Below are 24,104 nucleotides of genomic sequence, written 5' to 3'. Positions count from 1 at the left end.
AAGTGGTATTTGGTATGTGGCAAAATTGATTTTGCCATGTGGCATTTTTTTTTTTTTTTTGCCATGTGGCAAAATGTATTTTGGCATGTGGCATTTTTTTTTTTTTTTTGCCATATGGCAAAATTGATTTTGGCATATGGCATATTTGTTATGTGGCAAAATATAAATGGATTTTGGTATGTGGCTTTTTTTTGGGGGGGGGGGGGGGGGGGTATATGGCATTTTTGCAGGCCATGCACGTCCATGCCATTGACAGTTATGCACGTCCAAATTTTCCATTCATTTTAAATGGCAGAAAAACGTGTGGCTGTGATTTTTGACCATACACTTACCATTATTACCTTATTGGCACCCAAGTCAGGCTATGCCATTGATGGCTATGAATGTCCAAATTTTCCATTCCATTTGAATGGCAGAAAAATGCCACGTACCAAAAAAAAAAAATGCCACATGGCAAATTTAATTTTGCCACACACAAAATAAGACTTTTCGTTTTCGCTGTCTTCCTAGACTGACCACTTAACCCTAACCCTTACGTAGGAATTGCCGTTATATTTTAGATAGTATTTCCAAACCGACACATGCATAGCCGTGACATATTTACCCGACCAAACTTGGTGGAGATACACATTGCGTATCGTTTGACAGATAGCCAACAGTACCTCAAAAAGAGTCAAAGGTTACTGGTTTTGAACTAGTTTGTTATACTCCAGTTGAGGTAAACTGTAACACACATAACAAAGGAAATTACATATACTGTCAATTGAAATACCAAATACAGCTTTTTTCAAACACCTGCTAGCTAAAGACTAATATCGCACAATGAAAGACGCCATTCACGAAAATTAGCACTGATACGTCTTAAGTCAGTGCTCTTCAGTTATTTTCTGTTGCGCCCCCCTCCACATGAAACAGACTGTTTTCTTCCTCGTCTCTCACTGTATTAAAAGTCAAAGCCAAAAGTTACATACGCTTCATCATATTTACTTATCTTAGCTCCTCAGATCTCCAGTGCTCTTTGCTGTGTGCTCTTGTTTGGTTAAAAAATACTGCACTCTGAAAACAAGAGCGCCACTGCCACCCATCGAGTGGATGTGCAATTACACTTTATACTAGTACAGCAAAAAACTGTATGTTGCCATTATTTGAGAAGTACTGCCTTAAATACCGCTCAAAACAACTAATAATCAGACATACAAATGCCTTCAGGAACATTTTCATTGTAAAGACTACCAGCTTTAAAAAAAGAAAACATTTAAAAATCATTATTTATTGTTGGGCCAGACTGCCCAGCCCTAGCATTACTATGATTTGAAGGTCATACACTATGTACTGTACACGTATTGTTCCTATCTCTGAGATGATGCAGACAAATGTCGATGGGGTCTTCGCTGGGGGAGATGTGGTGACCTTTCCTTTCCCGCCACGCAACAATAAGAAGGTCAACATCCCACACTGGCAAATGGCTCACGTGCATGGTAAGTGTGTCATGACTGTTTTATCTTGGTGTAACAATCAGTTGATATTTTACCATAAATCGTGCTTTAATGCTTGATTCTTCCTGACTCAATGCAGGAAGAGTAGCAGCGCTCAGCATGGTGGGCAGAGTCACTGAGATGAAAACAGTGCCTTATTTCTGGTCAGCCATGTTTGGAAAGACCATACGCTACGCAGGTATGTTTAATGTGCAAGACCCCCCTTCCCCAAACTGGAAAGAGTTGAGATGATTTTACACCCCCAAAAAGTGCTTATAATAGCATGTTTTCGTCCAGGTTATGGAGACGGTTTTGATGATGTCATCATTCAAGGCGATCTCGATGAGCTGAGATATGTCGCGTTTTACACCAGGCGAGTGAGCAACATACAATATACTGTAATGTAAATCAGAAACATGAAAGGTTTGAATTGACCGATTGTTTCCTTGACCTTAACGGCTTTATTCAAAGGGGTGAGGAGGTCGTTGCTGTGGCCAGCATGAACTATGATCCCATTGTGTCACGAGTGGCTGAGGTCTTAGGATCCGGAAAGACGATTAAGAAACGAGACGTGGAGTAAGTCGCCATCCGAGCCTTAAACCTGGTAGTGATTATAATAGTCTTTATGTTGTTCTCACACATTTTACATTGAAGGGAAACGTTTTTAAAAATGTGACACAAAAGCACACAGATGCTCGTGACTTTCATTGCATGGCTAATGTTGTAAGTTACTTTAGTCAATATTTGTTAACCCTTCATAGGGTAGTCATTTACTTATTGGCTGCCATTGACAGTGCAAGACGTGCAATCTATTTTTACTGGGAGTGTTGGCAGCGAATCACTGCAAACTAGGGCTGCAGCTGTTGATTATTTTAGTAGTCGATTAATCGATGAACTAGTTAGTTCGAATAATCGAGTAATCGGATAAGGAACATAAAAAATTAAAATAACTGACCTGGGCCTCAAACGGTATAAAAAAGTGAATGAATGAGGATATTTGTCCAACAAAAGAACATTTGGCTAACTTACATAACAAAAGTCCGCAAGCTTAAGTGCTATAAAATGCCAACGTTTTTTTTTTCTTTTTTTTTTTTTTTACAATGCTCTCAACAAATAATTCAAACACATGTTCTCACAAATAAAGGCTAAATATACCTTTAAACTAAATTACAAATGCATTAAAAACATTAGCTCAAACAAAAACTTATGTTGGTCTTAACAGGGAGCAGCTGGATTCAGCCAGGTGAAATGAGGCAGATTAGAGGGAAGCACAGTACTGTATATTTTTATTATATTATGTATATACAGGATATACTGTATGTATATATTTTCCCCAAGTGGAAGCTTCCATGATCCTAATAAATTTAATAATTAAAAAAATATATATACAGTACTGTGCAAAAGTTTTAGGCAGGTGTCTTGCCTAAAACTTTTGCCCAGTACTGTATATCTACCCAAATCAATAAAACTAAATGCAAACACTTTTAAAACAAACCATTACAAAGCCACTTTAATTAAACGAATGCTCAAAGCAGCAAAATTTTTAATTTCTAATCGAGTACTCGAGTGCATCGATTAATCGTTGCAGCACTACTGCAAACCCTCCCCATTTTATTAGCTGGTGAAAACTAAATAAATAAATACAAAATAAGTTGCTATTTTGGTCAGAAACTTATACGATATGTTTCATATTGCTATTGATCCTGAAAATATAGGTGATTATCTCTGCATTTGGTGATTTTTGTGCATCTAGCGTAAAATTTTATAGCCATTTTAAGTTTTGTTACACTTTTATAAAAAGATAATTAATCGAGATTTTTTTAGGGAACGACTTCGAATTTTTGATGTCGCTGCTCATGGACTCATACAGTCCCTGACAAAAGTCTTGTTGCTTATCCATTTTGTAGAAACAATTGCTAATAATCTGACTTTTAATTATTTAGTTGGTTTCAGAAATGGCTCATATGAAAGCCAAGACCCCCCACCCCCCCCAAATATGTTGAATGTACAAAAATATACAGTACTGTGCAAAAGTTTTAGGCAGGTGTGGAAAAAATGCTGTAAACTAAGAATGCTTTCAAAAATGGAAGTGTTAATCGTTTATTTTCATCAATTAACAAAATGCAGTGAATGAACAGAAGAGAAATCTAAATCAAATCAATATTTGGTGTGACCACCCTTTGCCTTCAAAACAGCATCAATTCTTCTAGGTACACTTGCACACAGTTTTTGAAGGAACTCGGCTGGTAGGTTGTTCCAAACATCTTGGAGAACTAACCACAGATCTTCTGTGGATGTAGGCTTCCTCAAATGCTTCGTTCTCTTCATGAAATCCCAGACAGACTCGATGATGTTGAGATCAGGGCCCTGTGGGGGCCATACCATCACTTCCAGGACTTCTTGTTCTTCTTTACGCTGAAGATAGTTCTTAATGACATTGGCTGTATGTTTGGGGTCGTTGTCATGCTGCAGAATAAATTTGGGGCCAATCATACACCTCCCTGATGGTATTGCATGATGGATAAGTATCTGCCTGTATTTCTCAGCATTGAGGACACCATTAATCCTGACCAAATCTCCAACTCCATTTGCAGAAATGCAGCCCCAAACTTGCAAGGAACCTCCACCATGCTTCACTGTTTCCTGCAGACACTCATTATTGTACCGCTCTCCAGCCCTTCGGCGAACAAACTGCCTTCTGCTACAGCCAATTATTTCAAATTTTGACTCATCAGTGCAGAGTAGAGCTGTCCCGACTAGTCGACATAGTCGACGTCATCGATGACGTAAATCCGTCGACGAGCACAACATCCCGTCGACGGTTAATGAAGGGTTAAAAAAATATATGCGTGGAAAGTTCAGAATGTCGGACGCTTGGAAAAGCAGCACAAAGCCAAAAAAAAAAAGCGCACCAGAGTCCAAAACATTGACTTATTTTTAAAGAAACAAAGGAGGGTACACTGTTGTGTCCTGTCTCTTCAATGCCAAGCTTGGCTGCACGTTGGCCGTGAATGATAATGACAGGAGATTGTAAGTCCATCTAACTACCAAATGACATGTTTTATTGAAGTTGCTAAACCTGTCGCGATATGCAATGAGTCAGTTTATCGCATGGTAAATAAAAATGAGGGCGGTCATTTTCACGGTTGCGTTTTATTGCTGCGTGCGCACGTGCGTGCTGATGGCATATGAGACTCCAAGTTCTTTTCTCTCATCAACACGCTGTAGAATTAAAGTTCAGAGTTACAAAATAAGAAAACACATCTATATTAAACACTATATACGTTAGCATTGCTACATTGAGGTGAATGGGCAAAAAAGACAACCTACTTTAGCCGGTGTTCTCTATAAAACAGGCAGCCTTCTCCAAAACTTGCAGTTAGAAGGTGACACTTCAAACATGAAAAATGGCTGGTTAACAGCATTTTGCAAAAGGAAAACAAATCTATTACTGACACCACATGCAATGACATGGTGCTTTTTTTTGCGGAGTGTAAAGCTTAAATTAGCGGTTTAGCGAACGTACTTCCGGCGAATATTTCAAAATAAAAGCATGTCATGTTCGTCATATAATATAAATAACGATTTCTAGAGTTAATCCCACATACTTCAGATTCTGCATTAAGAATACCTTTTAAATGACACCCTTTATGAAAATTCTGATTGGCAATGAATAATTATTATAATACTATTATATATAGTACTACAGGATACTATAATATTGATGCTAGGTATTTTTTAAGAATTGTTTTGAATCATGTTGGAAAGGTGAAGTCAGTGTTCTGAATCTGTTTACATTCCATTCTTTTGCACAAGTTAATTCTATCAGCATTTGAACTCATTGTTTATTGTGATTTATTATTGTTATTTATCTGTTTATTTGTACTTTAATAAAGAATTTAAGTGTTACAAAATGTCATTGCTAAATTAGTAAAAAAAAATTTTTTTTAATTTTAATTATAAGATTAGACGACTAATCGTAAAAATAGTCAGCTGACTCATCGGGAGAAAATTAGTTGTTCGGGACAGCCCTAGTGCACAGCACCTGCTGCCATTTTTCTGCACCCCAGTTCCTATGTTTTCGTGCATAGTCGAGTCGCTTGGCCTTGTTTCCATGTCGGAGGTATGGCTTTTTGGCTGCAACTCTTCCATGAAGACCACTTCTGGCCAGACTTCTCCGTACAGTAGATGGGTGTACCTGGGTCCCACTGGTTTCTGCCAGTTCTGAGCTGATGGCACTGCTGGTCAACTTCCGATATCGAAGGGAAATAAGCTTGAGGTGTTTTTCATCTTTTTCATGAAGTTTCCTTGGCCGACCACTGTGTCTACGATCCTCAACGTTGCCCGTTTCTTTGTGCTTCTTCAAAAGAGCTTGAACATCACATCTTGAAATCCCAGTCTGCTTTGAAATCTTTGTCTGGGAGAGACCTTGCTGATGCAGTATAACTACCTTGTGTCTTGTTGCTGTGCTCAGTCTTGCCATGGTGTACAAACTGTGACATGATACTGTCTTGAGTTGAGATTTGTCTGAGTTGGGTTGTTCCTCACCCAGTTTTAAGCCTCCTACACAGCTGTTTCTGTTTCAGTTAATGACTGTGTTTCAACCTACATGTGACATTGATAATCATTAGCACCTGTTTGGTATAATTGGTTGATCATACACCTGACTATAATCCTACAAAATCCCTGACTCTGTGCAAGTGTACCTATAAGAATTGATGCTGGTTTGAAGGCAAAGGGTAGTAACTCCAAATATTGATTTGATTTAGATTTTTCTTTTGTTCACTCACTTTGCATTTTGTAAATTAATAAAAATAAACAATCATTGTTGATATTTTTGAAAGCATTCTTAGTTTACATCATTTTTTCACACATGCCTAAAACTTTTGCACAGTACTGTATGTTTTACTGAAAAAAGATTTATCACTTAATGAAGACATAAAGGTCAAATTTTGGCAAGACAAAAGTTTTGTCGCCTACAGAAAATAGTGTGAAAATTGAACAAAAAATGTACTTCAAATACAAAAAATGTTACTTAACATAAGCGAATTGAGTAGCGGTGCTGTGAGATCCAAATTTAATATTTTGTATGACTTCCATGGGCTTCGGCAAGGATTCATACAATTTATTGATGAAGTCATCAGGAACGTCAAAGAAAGCAGTCTTGCATGCCTCCCAGAGTTCATCAAAATTCTTGGGTTTCGTCTTCCATGCTTCCTCTTTCATCCTACCCCAGACATGCTCAATAATGTTCATGTCTGGTGACTAGGCTGGCCAGTCCTGGAGGATCTTGATCTTCTTTGCCTTGAGGAACTTTGAGGTAGAGATTGAAGTATGTAATGGAGCACCATCCTCCTGCCGCAGAATGTGTCCCTTTTTATGGTTAGGAATGTAAGAGGCAGCTAAGATCGCTCAGGGTGCAGACCATTAAAAAAACGTGGCATTTGCCAAGGCCCACAGCCTGTCAAAAGGATGGACGCTGGAAAAGTGGCATAAGGTGGATTTTTCAGATGAATCTTCCATTGATTTACACCGGTCAACGCAAATATTGCAGGAGACATACTGGAGCCCGCATGGATCAGAGATTCACTCAGAAAAGTTTGGTGGTGGCAAAATCATGGTCCGGGGTTACATGTGTTCGAGAGATCTGCAGGGTGGAAGGGAACATAAATTGTCTGAAATATCAACAAATCTTAGCTGCCTCTTACATTCCTAAGCATAAAAAGGGACAAATTCTATAGCAGGATGGTGCTCCATCGCATACTTCAATCTCTACCTCAAAGTTCCTCAAAGCAAAGAAATCAAGATCCGCCAGGACTGGCCAGCCCAGTCACCAGACATGAACAGGATGAAAGAGGAAGCATGGAAGACGAAACCCAAGAATGTTGATGAACTCTGGGAGGCATGCAAGACTGCTTTCTTTGATGTTCCTGATTACTTCATCAATAAATTGTATTAATCTTTGCCGAACCGCATGGATGCAGTCCTTCAAGCCCATGGAAGTCATACAAAATATTAAATTTGGATCTCACAGCACCACTACTTAATCCACTTATGTTATGTAACATATTTTTGTATTTGAAGTACATTTTTGTTCAATTTTCACTAGGGCTGTCAAAATTATCGCGTTAACGAGCGTTTATTCATTTTTCAATTGATCACGTTAAATATTTGACGCAATTAACGCAGATGCCCCGCTCAGACAGATTTAAATGACGGTACAGTGAAACGCTCACTTGTTAATTGTCTTTTATGGAGTTTTGCCGCCCTCTGCTGGCGCTTGGGTGCGACTGATTTTATAGGCTTCAGCACCCATGAGCATTGTGTAAGTAATTATTGACATCAACAATGGCGGGCTACTAGTTTATTTTTTGATTGAAAATTTTACAAATTTCATTAAAAAGAAAACATTAAGAGGGGTTTTAATATAAAATTTCTATATATCCATGGATCGCTTTAACACAATGTTAATAATGTTAATGTTAATGTATAATAAACAAATACAGTCCTTATGTACCGTATGTTGAATGTATATATCCATCTTGTGTCTTATCTTTCCATTCCAACAATAATTTACAGAAAAATATGGCATATTTTATAGATGGTTTGAATTGCGATTAATTGCGATTAATTAATTTTTAAGCTGTAATTAACTCGATTAAAATTTTTAATCGTTTGACAGCCCTAATTTTCACACTATTTTCTGTAGGCGACAAAACTTTTGTCTTGCCAAAATTTGACCTTTAGGTCTTCATTAAATGATCAATCTTTTTTCAGTGAAACAAACATATTTTTGTACATTCAACATCATTTGGGAGGGTCTTTGCTTTCATATGAGCCATTTATAAGATAAGCGACAAGATTTTTGTCAGGGACTGTATATGCCTAAGGGAGGTGCCTGTTTTGGTCTTAGGTCGCTAGCGGCTTTGGCATTGAAAATATTTGAATTTTAAGTTTTTGAAAATAGGCCTCCTACGGTTCGGCCCCGATCCCCATGTCCCGTCAACTGATAGCGAAGTCTATGAGCACTCATAAAAATTTTAGAGCTGAAACGAAAACTCGAGCAACTCGAGTAACTCGAGTTTAAAAACTGATCCGAGTAATTTTATTCACCTCGAGTAATCGTTTATTTTGACAGCTCTAAGCATCATGTTTTGCTCGGACTACTTTTAATGCGGGACAACGCGCTGATGTCACGTGCGTAGAGGAAGAAGCAAAAAAAAAAAATAAAAATAAAAATAAAAAAACTTACATCAGCCGACAGCCACTACAAACGACGGCGACGTTGCTAAATTCTAGCCCGCACGATGCTATGTTGATAGCAGGTAGTAGTGACGGGATCTGTCGTTCACTTGAGTAAACGAATCCATTCCGGTTCGTTCAGTAAAACGATTCGTTCAAACGAATCGTTCAACGAATCGTTCGCCCCCCTCATCTCCCTCCCCACCCAAATGAATCGTTCGGTTAGTGAACGGGAAGTGACGTTGCCGAACGAATCACCAAAGACCGCTTCGCAGTATAACTGAACGGGAAGTGACATTGCTTGGTCCCTCCCTCTCTTGCACATTGACCACTCGTCGTAGTTTCAGAAATGAGTGACAGGCGATATCATTCTGCTCTCAGAGACAGCCTCGTCTCCCTCCCGCTGCTGCAAAAGCGAGGGAGAGCTTCCGCGTCGTCTGTCCTAGTTCTATGGGCTCAAAGTCATGGCTCGTGCTTGCATTTCGAATTAGGACACGGTTAAACATTTTCCTTTTGAGGGGGAAGTCGGGGTTTGGGGTCGGGGGCGCACTGACTTTCTTTAGCATGATCTTGCTCACATATACAATGCTGCTGCTAACAGCCAACGCGGCATGCCTGCTGTCACGAAAATAAAAATAAATCGAAAGTTTAATTTCTAATTATGGAACGGCCAACACATCATATTAACCTCTCGCTCTGTTGTATTTTTGTTTTTTATTATTAAGATGATCGTTTTGAATTTTTGCACTGGTATTAATAAATAAAATAATCCGGTCAGCTCCCCTGTCGTCCCCGCATCTCAGATCGTCAAATGCTGACGAGAAATAATTGTTTGCTTTATGATTTCGCCTTTCTACTCTCATTAGTCTGTTAAGAAAAATGTAGACATATTGCGACATCTCCCGTGTCCGCGCGCTTTGTTTTTGGGGCGCTTGAGTAGCACATGATGGACGGATTGACATAATTTGTCAAACCAACCGACACCCTCTGACACGAAAAAAAAAAAAAAAAAAACACTCGGAAAAAATTGACATGTATATACAGTTTCATTGCAAATCAGTATTATGGTGATCATACTAAATATTATTTTTTTTCTGTGCACATATGAGGTACATATCGCTGCCATGAAGCCTCCATATAGTGACAGTTCTCTGCCCGCTTCACTGCCGTCACGCGACCGCAGATCAGGTTTTGCTTGCCTCGCAGCTCCGCGTGTTTTAAATTACTGTAAATTTGATAGTATATCGTCATAGGCACAGTCCCGAGTCTGTTGAGAAAAGTAGAACACTAAACCATGCTCGCTAGATTTGTGTGGTGTTTTTGTCTTTTTGAGCAGCATTTGATAGGCTCCACGTTAACAAATATGTGACAAAGTCGTTTCCTTTCATTTTATGACTCGTTCACCGCATAGTCATTACTGGAAAGTCAAGTTAGCAGCAAGCTAGGTCAGGAACCGGAGGACCGAATCACTGAACGGGAAGTGACAAAACTCAGTCTTTCCCCCCTGCCTGCACGCTGGCTGCTTATTGGCCACACGTGGAAATGAGTGACATACGCCATGATTCTGTTTCCGCTCCCTCCCCTGCCCGCGATGAGGCTGGCGTCTGATTGGTCGTGTGCGATGTCAGAAGACGCTGCCGCTTGCTCAACGCCCTCCCACGCAGCGAACAAGCGCCACCAACTTCATAGAACGAATCAGTGCAGATGGTGATTAGTTCGGTCTCGTTCACCCAAACAATTCGTTCAAAAAGAACGAATCGTTCGCGACCGATACAACACTAGCAGGTAGCGTCTGATGAGTCTCATAGAGATCACATGTATGTTGAACTAGATGAGAAATGACAGACTCGGCCACGTCTGGGCAGCATTAGTAAACAGCCGCCATGTTAAAGCAGTAGAGCGCTAAGCGCTAATAAAGAGCGCTAAACGCTAATAAATAAGATTAACGTTACTGTCAGTAGCTCACGTAATGTTAGCCCTGCGGAGGGCTAGGTTTCTATTAATTATGACCACTGACGATGCGTGGCTAACGTGTATGTTGAACTAGATGCTTAATGACCGACTCGGCCACGTCTGGGCAGCGTTAAGTAAATAGCCGCCATCTTAAAGCAGTAGAGCGCTAAGCTCTAATAAATAAGATTAACGTCACTGTCACTAGCTCAAGTAATGTTAGCCCTGCGGAGGGCTAGGTTTCTATTAATTATGACCACTGTCGATGCGTGGCTAACGTGTCTTACATACAGGCTTTGACATAACATAGCGTTGTGGAGTGATGAAGGTGTAAAATAAAAACTCAATAATGCTAACTATCAATTTTAGCTCAGTAGTCATTGCTGGATAAAACACCAAGTAGCACTGGTCCTTAATGTGCTCCAATGCATTTTGAACACTGCAAAAACTCAAAATCCTATCAGGACTTACAGTTTAGACTAACTTAAAACTTAACTAGAACTTTAAAATGGCTTGACACAAATAGAAATTCAATTGAAACACGTGGGGAAAAAATCCTAACTTTTAAGAGATGTGTGTTATCAAGCGTAACAGCATTTTTAGGTGTGTGTATATATTTTTTAATAAGATCTAAAGGTTTTTTGAGTGAAAGCAGTGAATAAGTCTTTTTTTTAAATTCTAGTTACATCTGAGATGCAATTGTTGGCTGTTTTCAACAATATAAATCGAAAATAAAGACATTGATTGACTGAAAATGGTTCAAGATTAGATGAAATGTCTTGTTTTCTCATGCATATTTATAATTGCTCTTCACCTAAAAAAATGTTTTATCCGATTACTCGATTAATCGATAGAATTTTCAGTCGATTACTTGGTTACTAAAATATTCGATAGCTGCAGCCCTAAAAAAATTAGAATCTTCTTGGCAAATATGAACAAGTAATCATGGCATGGCCAACATTTATCAACTACATGGCATGTGTCTCTGCTGATTGTTCGATACAGGACTGGAGATATTTCCTGGTTGATTGACAAGGGCTCCCAATAACATCATGTTTCTACTGCACACGCTCAGCAGGTGTGCACTGGAATTGTGGACACAGACACTAAACGGTGCTGAGACAAAAGGCAGCTATCCCTTGTCTGAGGACTTTGACGATGAAACATGAGAATGCAGAGTCAGCATGACCCAAACTGTCTCCTTTCAAACAATTACGGATTTGGCTGCAAGATGTCATCTACGTGTACAATTTGTTCATAGCAAGCCATGGATGGCCAACGGTGTTTTGTATGAATAATATTGTAAATAGCTATAATCCTGAATGCACTGTAACTAAATAGAACTTATATTTGGGGTGATTTCTAAATAATGGAATGGTTGGTATTCTTCCATACGTATCTACATGGTAAATGCTTTAGTTTTCTGTATAGAACCTTCACTGAAACTTCATTAGGTACACCTGTATAATCTAATGAGATTCATCACAAGAGCTGGATCGAATATTATTATGGATCTCATTTGACTGTGCAAATGCACCTATCGCTTTGGCTTGTGAGTGAAAGTGAAACACGCAGCTTTAATTTGTACTAAACATTTAAAGATTAAAAAATACCTCTTATTGTTGGCTTTCTTGCTAGATTGCACAAAATCCTTAATCCCCTTGATTCTGTATTAACGCTTGCTTGCAGATTTAAGTATTGTTTTAACACAATACAGATGATATCCATGATGATGCTAATTTGTTTGAATACTAACTCAGGGAACAAAGGTTTGTGGCCTCCAAGGGTACCCTGTACTTTTTCAAGAAAATAATTTCTTGGTTCAATTTTCTCCCCCGGTTATATTATCCACACTTGTTCTGTCCATCTGAATTAGAGACATTAATGTGCAGTCTTCAGGGTGGACCTCAATTTAAGAAAAAAAAAGTTCCTCCTACAATGGAGCAAGGATGGGATTTTTATAATTTTGAAATAAAAGTCTTCTGCTTGACTGAATCTTTCTTTACATCAGTTGATCTGATTCCATGCACTTGCTGAGTAATCAAAAACAACAAAGAAAAAGGTCAGTGGGGGAAAAAAAGCATTTAATTTAAAAGTTTTTTTTTTGCTGATGCAGAAAGGTACTGCTAAAGTATATAAATATATTTTCCCCTCTATATTTCAATGCACAAAAATACAATTAAAAATCTTAACTCAGTGAAATCACACACACAATACAAACTGAGGTTGAGTATATGTGAAATGATACAAATGTATTTCATTCAATCTTTCGTAGCCCCTAAAGGGATATCGACAGAAAAACAATACATTTAAATCATCTGGTGCACACCAAAAACAATCTGGTAAACATTAGAATTATATAGCATTTAAGCTAGCGCACTTTTGCCATGCAAGTTAGCCAATCGTTCTTTTGTTGAACATAGATCCTCATTTATTTATATCAATTGAGACTAAGCTCAGGCGCTAGTTAAGTCCAAGATTGAAGTAAAGCTCAACTAAATCCTGTATTATCATTTTTAGCATGCAGAAGCTGCTGATGCGCGCCTGAGCTTAGCCTAAAATGATATACAGTGCCTTGCAACCTTTCGCCACATTTCAGGCTTCAAACATAAAGATATGAAATTTAATTTTTTTGTCAAGAATCAACAACAAGTGGGACACAATCGTGAAGTGGAACAACATTTATTGGATAATTTAAACTTTTTTAACAAATAAAAAACTGAAAAGTGGTGCGTGCAATATTATTCGTCCCCTTTACTTTCAGTGCAGCAAACTCACTCCAGAAGTTCAGTGAGGATCTCTGAATGATCCAATGTTGTCCTAAATGACCGATGATGATAAATAGAATCCACCTGTGTGTAATCAAGTCTCCGTATAAATGCACCTGCTCTGTGATAGTCTCAGGGTTCTGTTTAAAGTGCAGAGAGCATTATGAAAACCAAGGAACACACCAGGCAGGTCCGAGATACTGTTGTGGAGAAGTTTAAAGCCGGATTTGGATACAAAAAGATTTCCCAAGCTTTAAACATCTCAAGGAGTACTGTGCAAGCCATCATATTGAAATGGAAGGAGCATCAGACCACTGCAAATCTACCAAGACCCGGCCGTCCTTCCAAACTTTCTTCTTAAACAAGGAGAAAACTGATCAGAGATGCAGCCAAGAGGCCCATGATCACTCTGGATGAACTGCAGAGATCTACAGCTGAGGTGGGAGAGTCTGTCCATAGGACAACAATCAGTCATACACTGCACAAATCTGGCCTTTATGGAAGAGTGGCAAGAAGAAAGCCATTTCTCAAAGATATCCATAAAAAGTCTCGTTTAAAGTTTGCCACAAGCCACCTGGGAGACACACCAAACATGTGGAAGAAGGTGCTCTGGTCAGATGAAACCAAAATTGAACTTTTTGGCCACAATGCAAAACGATATGTTTGGCGTAAAAGCAACACAGCTCATCACCCTGAACACACCATCCCCACTGTCAAACATGGTGGTGGCAGCATCATGGTTTGGGCCTGCTTTTCTTCAGCAGGGACAGGGAAGATGGTTAAAATTGACGGGAAGATGGATGCAGCCAAATACAGGAACATTCTGGAAGAAAACCTGTTGGTATCTGCACAAGACCTGAGACTGGGATGGAGATTTATCTTCCAACAGGACAATGATCCAAAACATAAAGCCAAATCTACAATGGAATGGTTCAAAAATGAACGTATCCAGGTGTTAGAATGGCCAAGTCAAAGTCCAGACCTGAATCCAATCGAGAATCTGTGGAAAGAGCTGAGGACTGCTGTTCACAAACACTCTCCATCCAACCTCACTGAGCTCGAGCTGTTTTGCAAGGAAGAATGGGCAAGAATGTCAGTCTCTCGATGTGCAAAATTGATAGAAACATACCCCAAGCGACTTGCAGCTGTAATTGGAGCAAAAGGTGGCGCTACAAAGTATTAACGCAAGGGGGCCGAAAAATATTGCACGCCCCACTTTTCAGTTTTTTATTTGTTAAAAAAGTTTAAATTATCCAATAAATTTTGTCCCACTTCACGATTGTGTCCCACTTGTTGTTGATTCTTGACAAAAAATTAAAATTTTATATCTTTATGTTTGATGCCTGAAATGTGGCGAAAGTTTGCAAGGTTCAAGGGGGCCGAATACTTTTGCAAGACACTGTATAATAAATGAGGATCTTACAAAGGCTTAATTGGCTAACTTGCATAGAAAAAGTCCGCTAGCTTAAATACTATATAATGCTAACGTTTACCAGATAGTTTATTTTATTTCTGCCGATGTGTCTTTAGGGGCTTCGTAGGATCTTAACCTTTTATGTAATGCTGTTGAAATATTGAAAAATTGACACCACAGTACATAACTTAGAAGTTATTTGTGGCATATAACAACATTTACAAGAATATTTAAGACAAGATAGCAGTTGTAAACTATTGATTAACACTTTATTGCTCTACCATTTTTAGTGCAGTCATGACTTGAAATTCTTTTCAGTTTGAAAATGTCTAAAAATATGTAATGTAATATGAAGAAAATTAACGACCCTAACTAAGCTAAACCTAACCCCAATCCAAATACAGACCTGCACCATAAACACATTCACATAGTACATGTCTAGTACTGTCTGTACATAAGAGAATACAAAAATACCGCTCTTGAATTTGAGCTTATTAGATCATGTAAAAATTGTTGTCACATATACATTGTATAGTATATGGTCAGAGCTAAAAACGGCAGGAGTGCTATTGGTATAAAAACAATAATGCCCAAAGAAAACATATGAGGGACAGTATAGTGAGGTTTAAAAACACATATTTGCTTCCAGTAAAGCAAAATAAAGCTTTCAATAAACCTAGTACAAACACATTTGTAAACCAGCAACATTTATCATCTATACACTGCAAAACTAATGTATTCACATTTTTTTTTCATTTTATGAAATGGCTACAAACAATCTCTTGCCTATATTAAATAACAAAGGCACTTTCTAATACAGTGGTACCTTGACGTACGATCGCATCGACATCCGATGTAAAATTTGACTCGTCATTTGTCTCGATATATGACGACATGCTCATAACACAGGTAAGTCCCCGGGTTACGGACAAACTCCTACGCTGGCAACGTGACCCGAATTTTGTAAATCGGAATTAACTCGTTAAGTACCCCTAAATCTTAAAATAATTATCCAAAAAGTCGAAAAGTATTGTATATGGTTTAATGATGGACGATACACTGCTCCCTGGTGGCAGCATTGGGTCTGGGTGGAATGTCACCTTGTATGACTGAGGTGCAGACTCATTTGATAGGATAAAGGACAGCTGCGCTCTGGTTTGACCCACACAAGGCTGTAAATTGGAAGCCTGTCGCGATACGCTATAAATCAATTTAGTGCACGGTAAATAAAAATGAGGGCGGTCATTTTCCCAGCTGCGATTTATAGCCACGTGTGTTTGCGTGTGCTGCATGCACTCGGCATACATGTGTGTTGGTTGCATTAGACTCCAGTTCCTTTCACAGATGTTTATTTATCATCAAGACGCCGTAGAATTTAAAGTTCAGACATACAAAAGAAGGAAACACATCTATATCAAACATTGTAAAACGTTAGCATTGCTACATTGAAGCTAATGTAAAAAAAAGACAATGTACTATCCACCTTGGCCCGCTATAAACATTGGCAGTTTTCTCCAAAACGCAAAATTCCGGTTAAAGGTGACTCTTCAAATATGAAAAGCATTTGCAAACAATGCCAAAAAAAAATCTATTATTGACACCAGTTGCATTATGAAAAGTGCACTTTTTTCCCTCTGAGTGTAAAGCTTACGGTTAGCAGCTCAGCGAACATTTCAAAATATATCACATCATGTTCAACATGTCGAATGTACATTTTTGGAGTTAATCTCACATATTTCAGATTGTACACTAGAATAGCTTTAAAATGACACCCATTATGAAAATTCGTATTGCCAATTAATTCGGCAATTTGGCTTCAAATTTGCTCACGTGCACTTTGCAGGACAAGATGAAAACCATTTTGGATCAAGCTAACACTTTTGATGGGCACTAATGGGCAGAGAACAAAAATGACATTGGGTTTCTCACCTATTTCATATTCTACACTTAGCTAGCTTTCAAATGACTCGTTAAACATTGTGTATGTTTTTTAAATAGTTATTTAAATAGTTATCATTTTTAATATAGTTTGTGTTTTATTTAAGAATAACAAAATACTGCATTTGAATAGGTGATTGATTAGATGTATTGTCACTATATTAGTGGTTGAATTGGTTTTAAAAATTGGCAATAATTTATGAGACAATATACTGCCTACTAAAATTTGTTATCGCGACAGGCTAGTAAGTTGTTTACGCTAATATATGTTTGGTATGCATTTGTAAATAAGTTTAGAGCTACATTTTGTGGAGTTATGTGTGAGCGATTTGCTCTGAGGATTGTAAATACGTTAGCATTTGCAGCATTTAAGATAGCGGACTTTTGTTAGGCAAATTAGGCTAATCTAATCTACTAAATTTACATATTGATCCAGGCATGAAAATGGGTCCGGGGTTAAAAGGGTGAGAAGGAAATATGTTTCAGCGTTCTGCCAAAATGTGCTACATCGGCGTAACGTCCAGTAAGAGGCGAATTTGACACACAAAGTACTGCCGTGCGCTTCCAAACTTGTTTTGTTTAGATGCATACAGGCAGGACGTACTAAAAAAATGATTTAAGAAAATACTTAAAAGTAGTTATATCAAATAAGGACGGTTTAAATACGCCATGTGAATAATGTGGTCAACTTCTTTAAAGCTACCACAAAAAAAAAAAAGAAAAGAAAAAAAAAAAAAAAAAAAAAGGTTTAAAGTATGTAAGAGTAATACATGCAAAAAGTATTTTTGAGGGAATGAAAAGGTAATAAAAAAAATAAATAAAAACAAAAATAGTGAGTACTCGCCGCCTTTAACCGATGTGCGCATGTGTGCGAATGTTTGCGCAAGCGCGCTGAGCACTGTGTAGGACGTTTCGCCGCACAAAACACTGCAATTAGGTACTGTTTCCAAGACTAAAAAAAAAACGACTGGAGACAAAATGGCGGACGAGACTCCGGCGTCGTAAAGTCGAAATAACGCAAGTCGATTACGTCGTAACCCGGGGACTACCTGTACGACAGCGTTGCAAGTTCACTGTTTTCCCGCGAGATGGACGCACAGCGGATTTTCTTGTGAGAGAAATCAATATGGGTCCCAAGAAGGTTAGTGGAGTCGGTGAAAAAAGGAAAAAGGTGACGCTTACCATTGAAATTAAGAAGGAGATGATAGAAAAATATAAGCGTGGTGTGCATGTGTTTAAATTTCCATTTATTATTATTATTCTGATTTGTATTTATAATTGCTATTAGTCATTGTACCTGCAGTATTTATTGAATATTGAGCGTAGGTTTTTGGGCTGTGGAACAAATTAATGAAATTATGTATACTTATGAGAAAATCCCGTTGCACATGCGACCATTTCGACTTACAAACCAGATCCTGTAACAAATTAAATTCGTATGTGGAGGTACCACTGTATATAAAACACCACAGGACTCTGAGCCGCACAATTTTCTAAATGATTGTCCGCATATTTAAAAACTTCACAGTGTTGCATAATAGACTACAGAGCATCTTTTGTCCAAACCTCTGACCTTTTGGCACTGTGCTGATATACGTACATGTGTGAACTCCATCCATCTTACCAAGGGTCAAAGGTCGTATTCTGCAGCACATTGCTGGAGGTACCATTCATACAATTTACCCTGTAGAGTAAGTGAGACATTGATTTAGATCAAAACTTACAAAATGGATACATTTAAAACAATATTTTAAACAGATGGGGCCGAAATTGACTTCCACAGTGATGTTTCTGTGAACGGAAATATTTCGTTAGTGACCCTTTTTTGTCATGAAGAATAGCATAACATCGTCGCAGTTGAAGGCGTTGGCAAAAATTGTGGCCACAAATTCCATGGGAAAAATACGACTAATCTAAAGCAGTATTTGAAGGCTAGCCGCAATAAAATCTACTCAAAGCCAAGTTATAACAAGTCATTTTAAGATATAAATATAAATTTCAATTCAGCAAATGGTCTGTTTTAATTTTAATATTCAAATATTATATTATTTATATTATTATATTATATATATTATATATTATTATATATTATATATATTATAATATTTAATATTCAAAGGTTTTCCAAATTTTCATGTATATTTATAACTGCTCTTCACCTAAAAATATATTTGTTTTATCCGATCACTCGATTAATCGATAGAATTTTCAGTCGATTACTCGATTACTAAAATATTCGATAGCTGCAGCCCTAAAGGACTACAGGAAACGTTTGGTATCTGTAATAGCAAACAAAGGTTTCTGAACCAGATATTAAGTTCGATTTTTGTGATGTATCAAATACTTATTTCATGCAATTAAATGCAAATTTATTATTTAAAAATCACACACCATGATTTTCTGTTTTTTTTGTATTAGATTCCGTCCCTCAAAGTTGAAGAGAACTTATGATACAAATTACAGGCCTCTACATGCTTTGCAAGTGGGAAAACCAGCAAAATCGGCAGTGTATCAAATACTTGTTCTCCCCACTGTATAAGGTACTATATTTCCTGTTTTCATTTTGCCTTTGATGCTCGTCTTGTGAACGACCGACAGTGCTGTCCTGCTCTTCACTTTTCCGATCTGGTTCAAAAAGGAAGGGCAGAACCAACGACATGTTGGGGTAGCTAAGAGTGACACGCTGGAAGTTCGGCCCGGTGATGTCACGCACTACGACGTAACGAGAATGGCGACCTATCACTTAAAATAATTTTAGAAAGTTTATTAAAACGAAAACATTAAGTGGGGTTTTAATATCAAATTATTATAACTCATTCTAATATTTATCTTTTAAGAATTACTTGTCATAAAGATCGAGGATCACTTTAAGAACTACATGTCTTTTTATCCGTGGTTCCCTTTAAATGAGAGCAGCTGGATTCAGCCAAGTTAGACGAGTTGTGGCATATTCACTGTTGTCACGAAAGGGCAGTGTATCCACCAAAACCGATAAAACTAAGCGCAACACTTTCAGAACAAACCATTACAACATCACTCTAATTAAACTAGTGCTGCAACGATTAATCGATTAACTTGAGTATTCGATTAGAAAAAAATATTCCAATTAAATTTTGTTGCTTCGAGTATTCGTTTAATGTGGCATTGTAATGGTTTATTTTGAAAGTGTTCACATTTAGTTTTATTGATAAGGGTGGATACACTGCCCTCTGGTCTGCCTCATTTCACATGGCTGAATCCAACTGCTCCCTGTTCAGACCAACGTAAGCCAAGTTTTTGTTTGAGCTAATGTTTTTTAATGCAGTCATAATTTAGTTTATAGGTATATTTAGCTGTTTTTGTGGGAATATGAGTCTGAACCATTTGTTAAGAGCATTGTCAAAAAAAAAAACCTTTAGCATTTTATAGCATTTAAGCTAGCGGACGTTTGCTATGTAAGTCAGCCAATTGTTCTTTTGTTGTACTAAGATCTTTATTTATTATTTTTTTATACCGTTTGAGGCTCAGGTATTTTAATTTTTAAAGTTCCTTATCCGATTACTTGATTATTCGAACTAATTCATTGATTAATCGCCTACTAAAATAATCGATAGCTGCAGCCATAAATTAAACGAATCCTCGAAGCAGCAAAATTTGATTCAAAACTTTTTTCTTATCAAATTACTCGAGTTAATCGATTAATCGTTGCAGCACTTTTAACAAATAGCTAAAGTGGGAAAATTCTTACCTTCTTGGTTTTGACAATATCCAAGATATAATCACTGTATTCCGTCATCGTCCTCTTCTCTTTTTTTGTTAAAGTCTTGTATCTATGACTAAAGAATGAGACAAAGAATTGTGTATGTGATGACGCTGCAAAAAAAAGGGGTTGTACAGACAAGCTCGTCAACTACTCGTGTTTACAACTAAACATCGACTCTCTAAAAGTGTTTTGACATCATACAACCCCAATAATGCATTTAGTTGTTCTATTATTTCTCTAATTGTTATACATCGGGGCCTTCTTAAAATATTCGCCCGAGTCATTTTTCTTTGACTTTTCAGGAAACTCAAACAATTAATCATTAAATGAATTTGGATTTTTTTTGTAAAAAAAATGAAATACTTATGTAATTATTTTAAAAGCATGTTAGCATGTCAAAGTTTGTGTTGAAGACTTACCCAGAAAAATATTTCGCTAGAAAAAGAAGGAGGTAGCAAAAGGCTCCAAAAAGCATTATGAAGACAACTTGTCCATCTTCTGGTATCCAATCCCATAAGTACATTACTATTCCCTGCAGGGTGAATATAGAAGAGAAATATAGATGCAGAAATGTTTACATGTGCAATGCCAAGTTGCAATGCCAGTGAATTTGTTAACAACCTCTACTTATGAACGTCTCTACATGCAGAATTTTCATACCTCAACGGGAAAATTTCAGGATACGAAAGGCAAAAATACAATATGACTGGTACTCGCAGCTCCCAGAGTTTACAGAACGTCACATACTTATAGCTGCTCTGCCATTGGCTATGACCTAGCATTCCGGGCATCCAATTGGCTAGATTGGACCGCTACTGTATGTGTATGCGCGTGTCCCAGCGTCCTCTTCATTCGCCCTTTGTGTTACGACAGCTTAGGGCTGGGCGATATGGCCTTAAGTACGCATCACGATAAATTGAGCAGATTTACCTCGATAACGATAAATGACGATAAATTCGCCCAAGCGGACTGTTATATAATTTGAATCAATGCATGGAATACAAATTAACCGTTTCTCATTAAATTTATTTAACCAGCTTCCAATTTAAAAATTGCAAATGCAATCTAAACATTAAGTATTTTTTTAAAATCTTGTAAACAATAAGAATTCTAGTGTGAAAATTTATAACAGCTTGTATGACTAGAAAAATGTACAACATTATAAAAATCAACATGACGACTGTGCAAACATGTTATTCTAACCCAAATGACTTGCAGCTTTAACAGTACACTTCAGACAAGTTATTGGTAATGGCTGCTGTGAAATAATTATTCAAAACAAGTGTTTACGTCAAGGTTTCAGGTTTTTTTTTTTTTTCCCCCGAAACATTTTTAAATACATGCACCCCCCCTACACAGACACAACCAGATTAAAGCTGTATTGCTCTGATGCCAATGAAACATTTAAGGTTTTATTATGGCAGAATAAAGCAAACACATACAGAGAAATAGCTGTGGCCATTAAACTGTCGTATTATATATAGGCTTCACTATTGGATTGTACTTTATGCTGAGTGCTTTACCATCATGAAACCTTCCAGAGAAATCACACAGAGATGCCAAATAACGCGACATGATGATTGCTACATGAAGTCCGTTCCCAGTCCACTCATTAATTTCAGCCGTTTCGACAAGGTTAGAGCCGCTATCCGACTCTTTCACGTTCATTTGTAGCCGCTGTTAGCCGCTAGCGTTAGCCTGTGGCTTGGCTACCAGAACATAGCACTGAAAGCATCCTCTCCTGATATCGTGAGAACCAGGGAGGACAGCGGGTGAAAGTCCGTCTGGAACCCGCTAAGAGTTTACTTAATGTCGGGTGAAAGTTTGGCGAAGCTAACTTAAGCCCGACTCCATCCCATTCACTTGTGGCGTTAGCTGCTAGCGTTAGCCTACCGGGCTTCTGTTTGTTTGGCTTCCTGAAAACCACGTGACTCCATACGTAAGCACACGGTCTGCTTTCTTAAAGGGGAATGAACATAGCCGAACAACAAAGCGTCAAAGCAGGATGAAAAGACTATATTTTCTTGTTTTATTAAATTACTGAATTTACCGACATGGTCAAAATTACGTCGGTCATTGTGAAGAATTTTGGTGACGGTAAATTTTCGGTTTACCACCCTGCTCTACGACAGCTTTAACGTGAATGTATTAACTTTTATTTTTTTACTTTGTTTTTTTTTTTACATGATCCAAAACTCTGATTTTATGTTTATTGTGCAATAATCTAATTGGATTGGGCATTGTCTTGCAAAGTAATAGTAAATTGCCCAACTTTATTAATTTCAACATCTTACTCTCTATGTTTTTTCGGCGTGCCGTACGTTCGACTGATCAGCACCTTTCAAATATCGAAATGACCGGAATTTTTGCACGATTCATGGAAATTTTCGAATGACCCCTCAACATTTTCCGTTCGACCGTAAATGCGGGTTTTTTGAAAATTTCAAAATGTATCTAATCCTACCAAATCACATAATTTACACAAAAAACTCCAGGATGATAAGGAGCATTAAAATTGTGCACAGAATTTGGCAAAAACATTCATTTGCCCCAAAATTCGTAAAAAACCTTTTCATTAATTTCTAATGGTATGCAATTGACAGCCATGTACGTCCAAATTTCCCTTTCATTTTCAGTGGGAGAAAAACCTGTGTAGCTATGATTTTTTATCAAAAACCTACCGTTACAGCCCATTGACATTCAACTGGCGCTTAAGTAAGTCGATGCCACTGACAGCCATGCATGTCCATGCCATTGACGGCCATGTATGTCCAAATTTCCCATTCATTTTCAATGGCAGAAAAACCTGTGTGGTTGTGATTTTTAATCAAAAACCTACCATTACAACCCATTGACATTCAACTGGTGCCCAAGTAAGTCGATGCCATTGACAGCCATGCATGTCCATGCCATTGACGGCCATGTACGTCCAAATTTCCCATTCATTTTCAATGGCAGAAAAACCTGTGTGGTTGTGATTTTTAATCAAAAACCTACCATTACAACCCATTGACATTCAACTGGTGCCCAAGTAAGTCGATGCCATTGACAGCCATGCATGTCCATGCCATTGACAGCCATGTACGTCCAAATTTCCCATACATTTTCAATGGCAGAAAAACCTGTGTGGTTGTGATTTTTTTTTTTAAATCAAAAACCTACCATTACAACCCATTGACATTCAACTGGCGCCCAAATAAGTCGTTGCCATTGACAGCCATGCATGTCCATCCCATTGCCTGCCATGTACGTCCAAATTTCTCAATCATTTTCAGTGGCAGAAAAACCTGTGTTGCTGTCGTGATTTTTAATCAAAAACCTACCATTACAACCCATTGACATTCAACTGGCGCCCAAGTAAGTCGTTGCCATTGACAGCCATGCACGTCCATGCCATTGAAGGCCATGTACGTCCAAATTTCCAATTAATTTTCAATGGCAGAAAAACCTGTGTGGTTGTGATTTTTGATCAAAAACCTACCATTACAACACATTGACATTCCCAATGGCACCCAAGTCGATGCCATTGACAAAAATGTAACGGAACTTGTTCCCGTAATGTCCTCAAATAACCT

The 24,104-nt window shown here is 37.9% G+C and overlaps 2 protein-coding genes across 3 annotated transcripts in view; one reads left to right on the top strand and one right to left on the bottom strand.

The window, feature by feature from the left end:
* Nucleotides 1-12,638, top strand: part of LOC130913740 (apoptosis-inducing factor 3-like) — an 88,602-nt gene extending 75,964 nt beyond the window's left edge. For both annotated transcript variants that reach the window (XM_057832568.1, XM_057832567.1), the window contains exons 16-20: nucleotides 1,361-1,478; nucleotides 1,576-1,674; nucleotides 1,773-1,848; nucleotides 1,947-2,051; nucleotides 11,673-12,638. In XM_057832568.1, coding sequence (XP_057688551.1) covers nucleotides 1,361-1,478; nucleotides 1,576-1,674; nucleotides 1,773-1,848; nucleotides 1,947-2,051; nucleotides 11,673-11,715 — 441 coding nt within the window. In that variant the 3' untranslated portion in view covers nucleotides 11,716-12,638. The remainder of the gene's footprint in view (nucleotides 1-1,360; nucleotides 1,479-1,575; nucleotides 1,675-1,772; nucleotides 1,849-1,946; nucleotides 2,052-11,672) is intronic.
* Nucleotides 12,639-14,777: 2,139 nt separating this feature from the next.
* The window catches only part of LOC130913514 (uncharacterized), a 47,487-nt gene continuing 38,160 nt past the window's right edge, over nucleotides 14,778-24,104 (bottom strand). Inside the window, exons 10-12 of the mRNA XM_057832188.1 lie at nucleotides 20,949-21,061; nucleotides 20,515-20,602; nucleotides 14,778-18,471 (exon numbers count right to left, since the gene is read on the bottom strand). Of these exons, the coding sequence (XP_057688171.1) occupies nucleotides 18,418-18,471; nucleotides 20,515-20,602; nucleotides 20,949-21,061 (255 nt within the window). The 3' untranslated portion in view covers nucleotides 14,778-18,417. The remainder of the gene's footprint in view (nucleotides 18,472-20,514; nucleotides 20,603-20,948; nucleotides 21,062-24,104) is intronic.

The sequence above is a fragment of the Corythoichthys intestinalis genome, chromosome 3, assembly GCF_030265065.1.
Source record: "Corythoichthys intestinalis isolate RoL2023-P3 chromosome 3, ASM3026506v1, whole genome shotgun sequence".
NCBI classification, from domain to species: domain Eukaryota; kingdom Metazoa; phylum Chordata; class Actinopteri; order Syngnathiformes; family Syngnathidae; genus Corythoichthys; species Corythoichthys intestinalis.
This window is presented reverse-complemented; position numbering and strand designations above follow the sequence as displayed.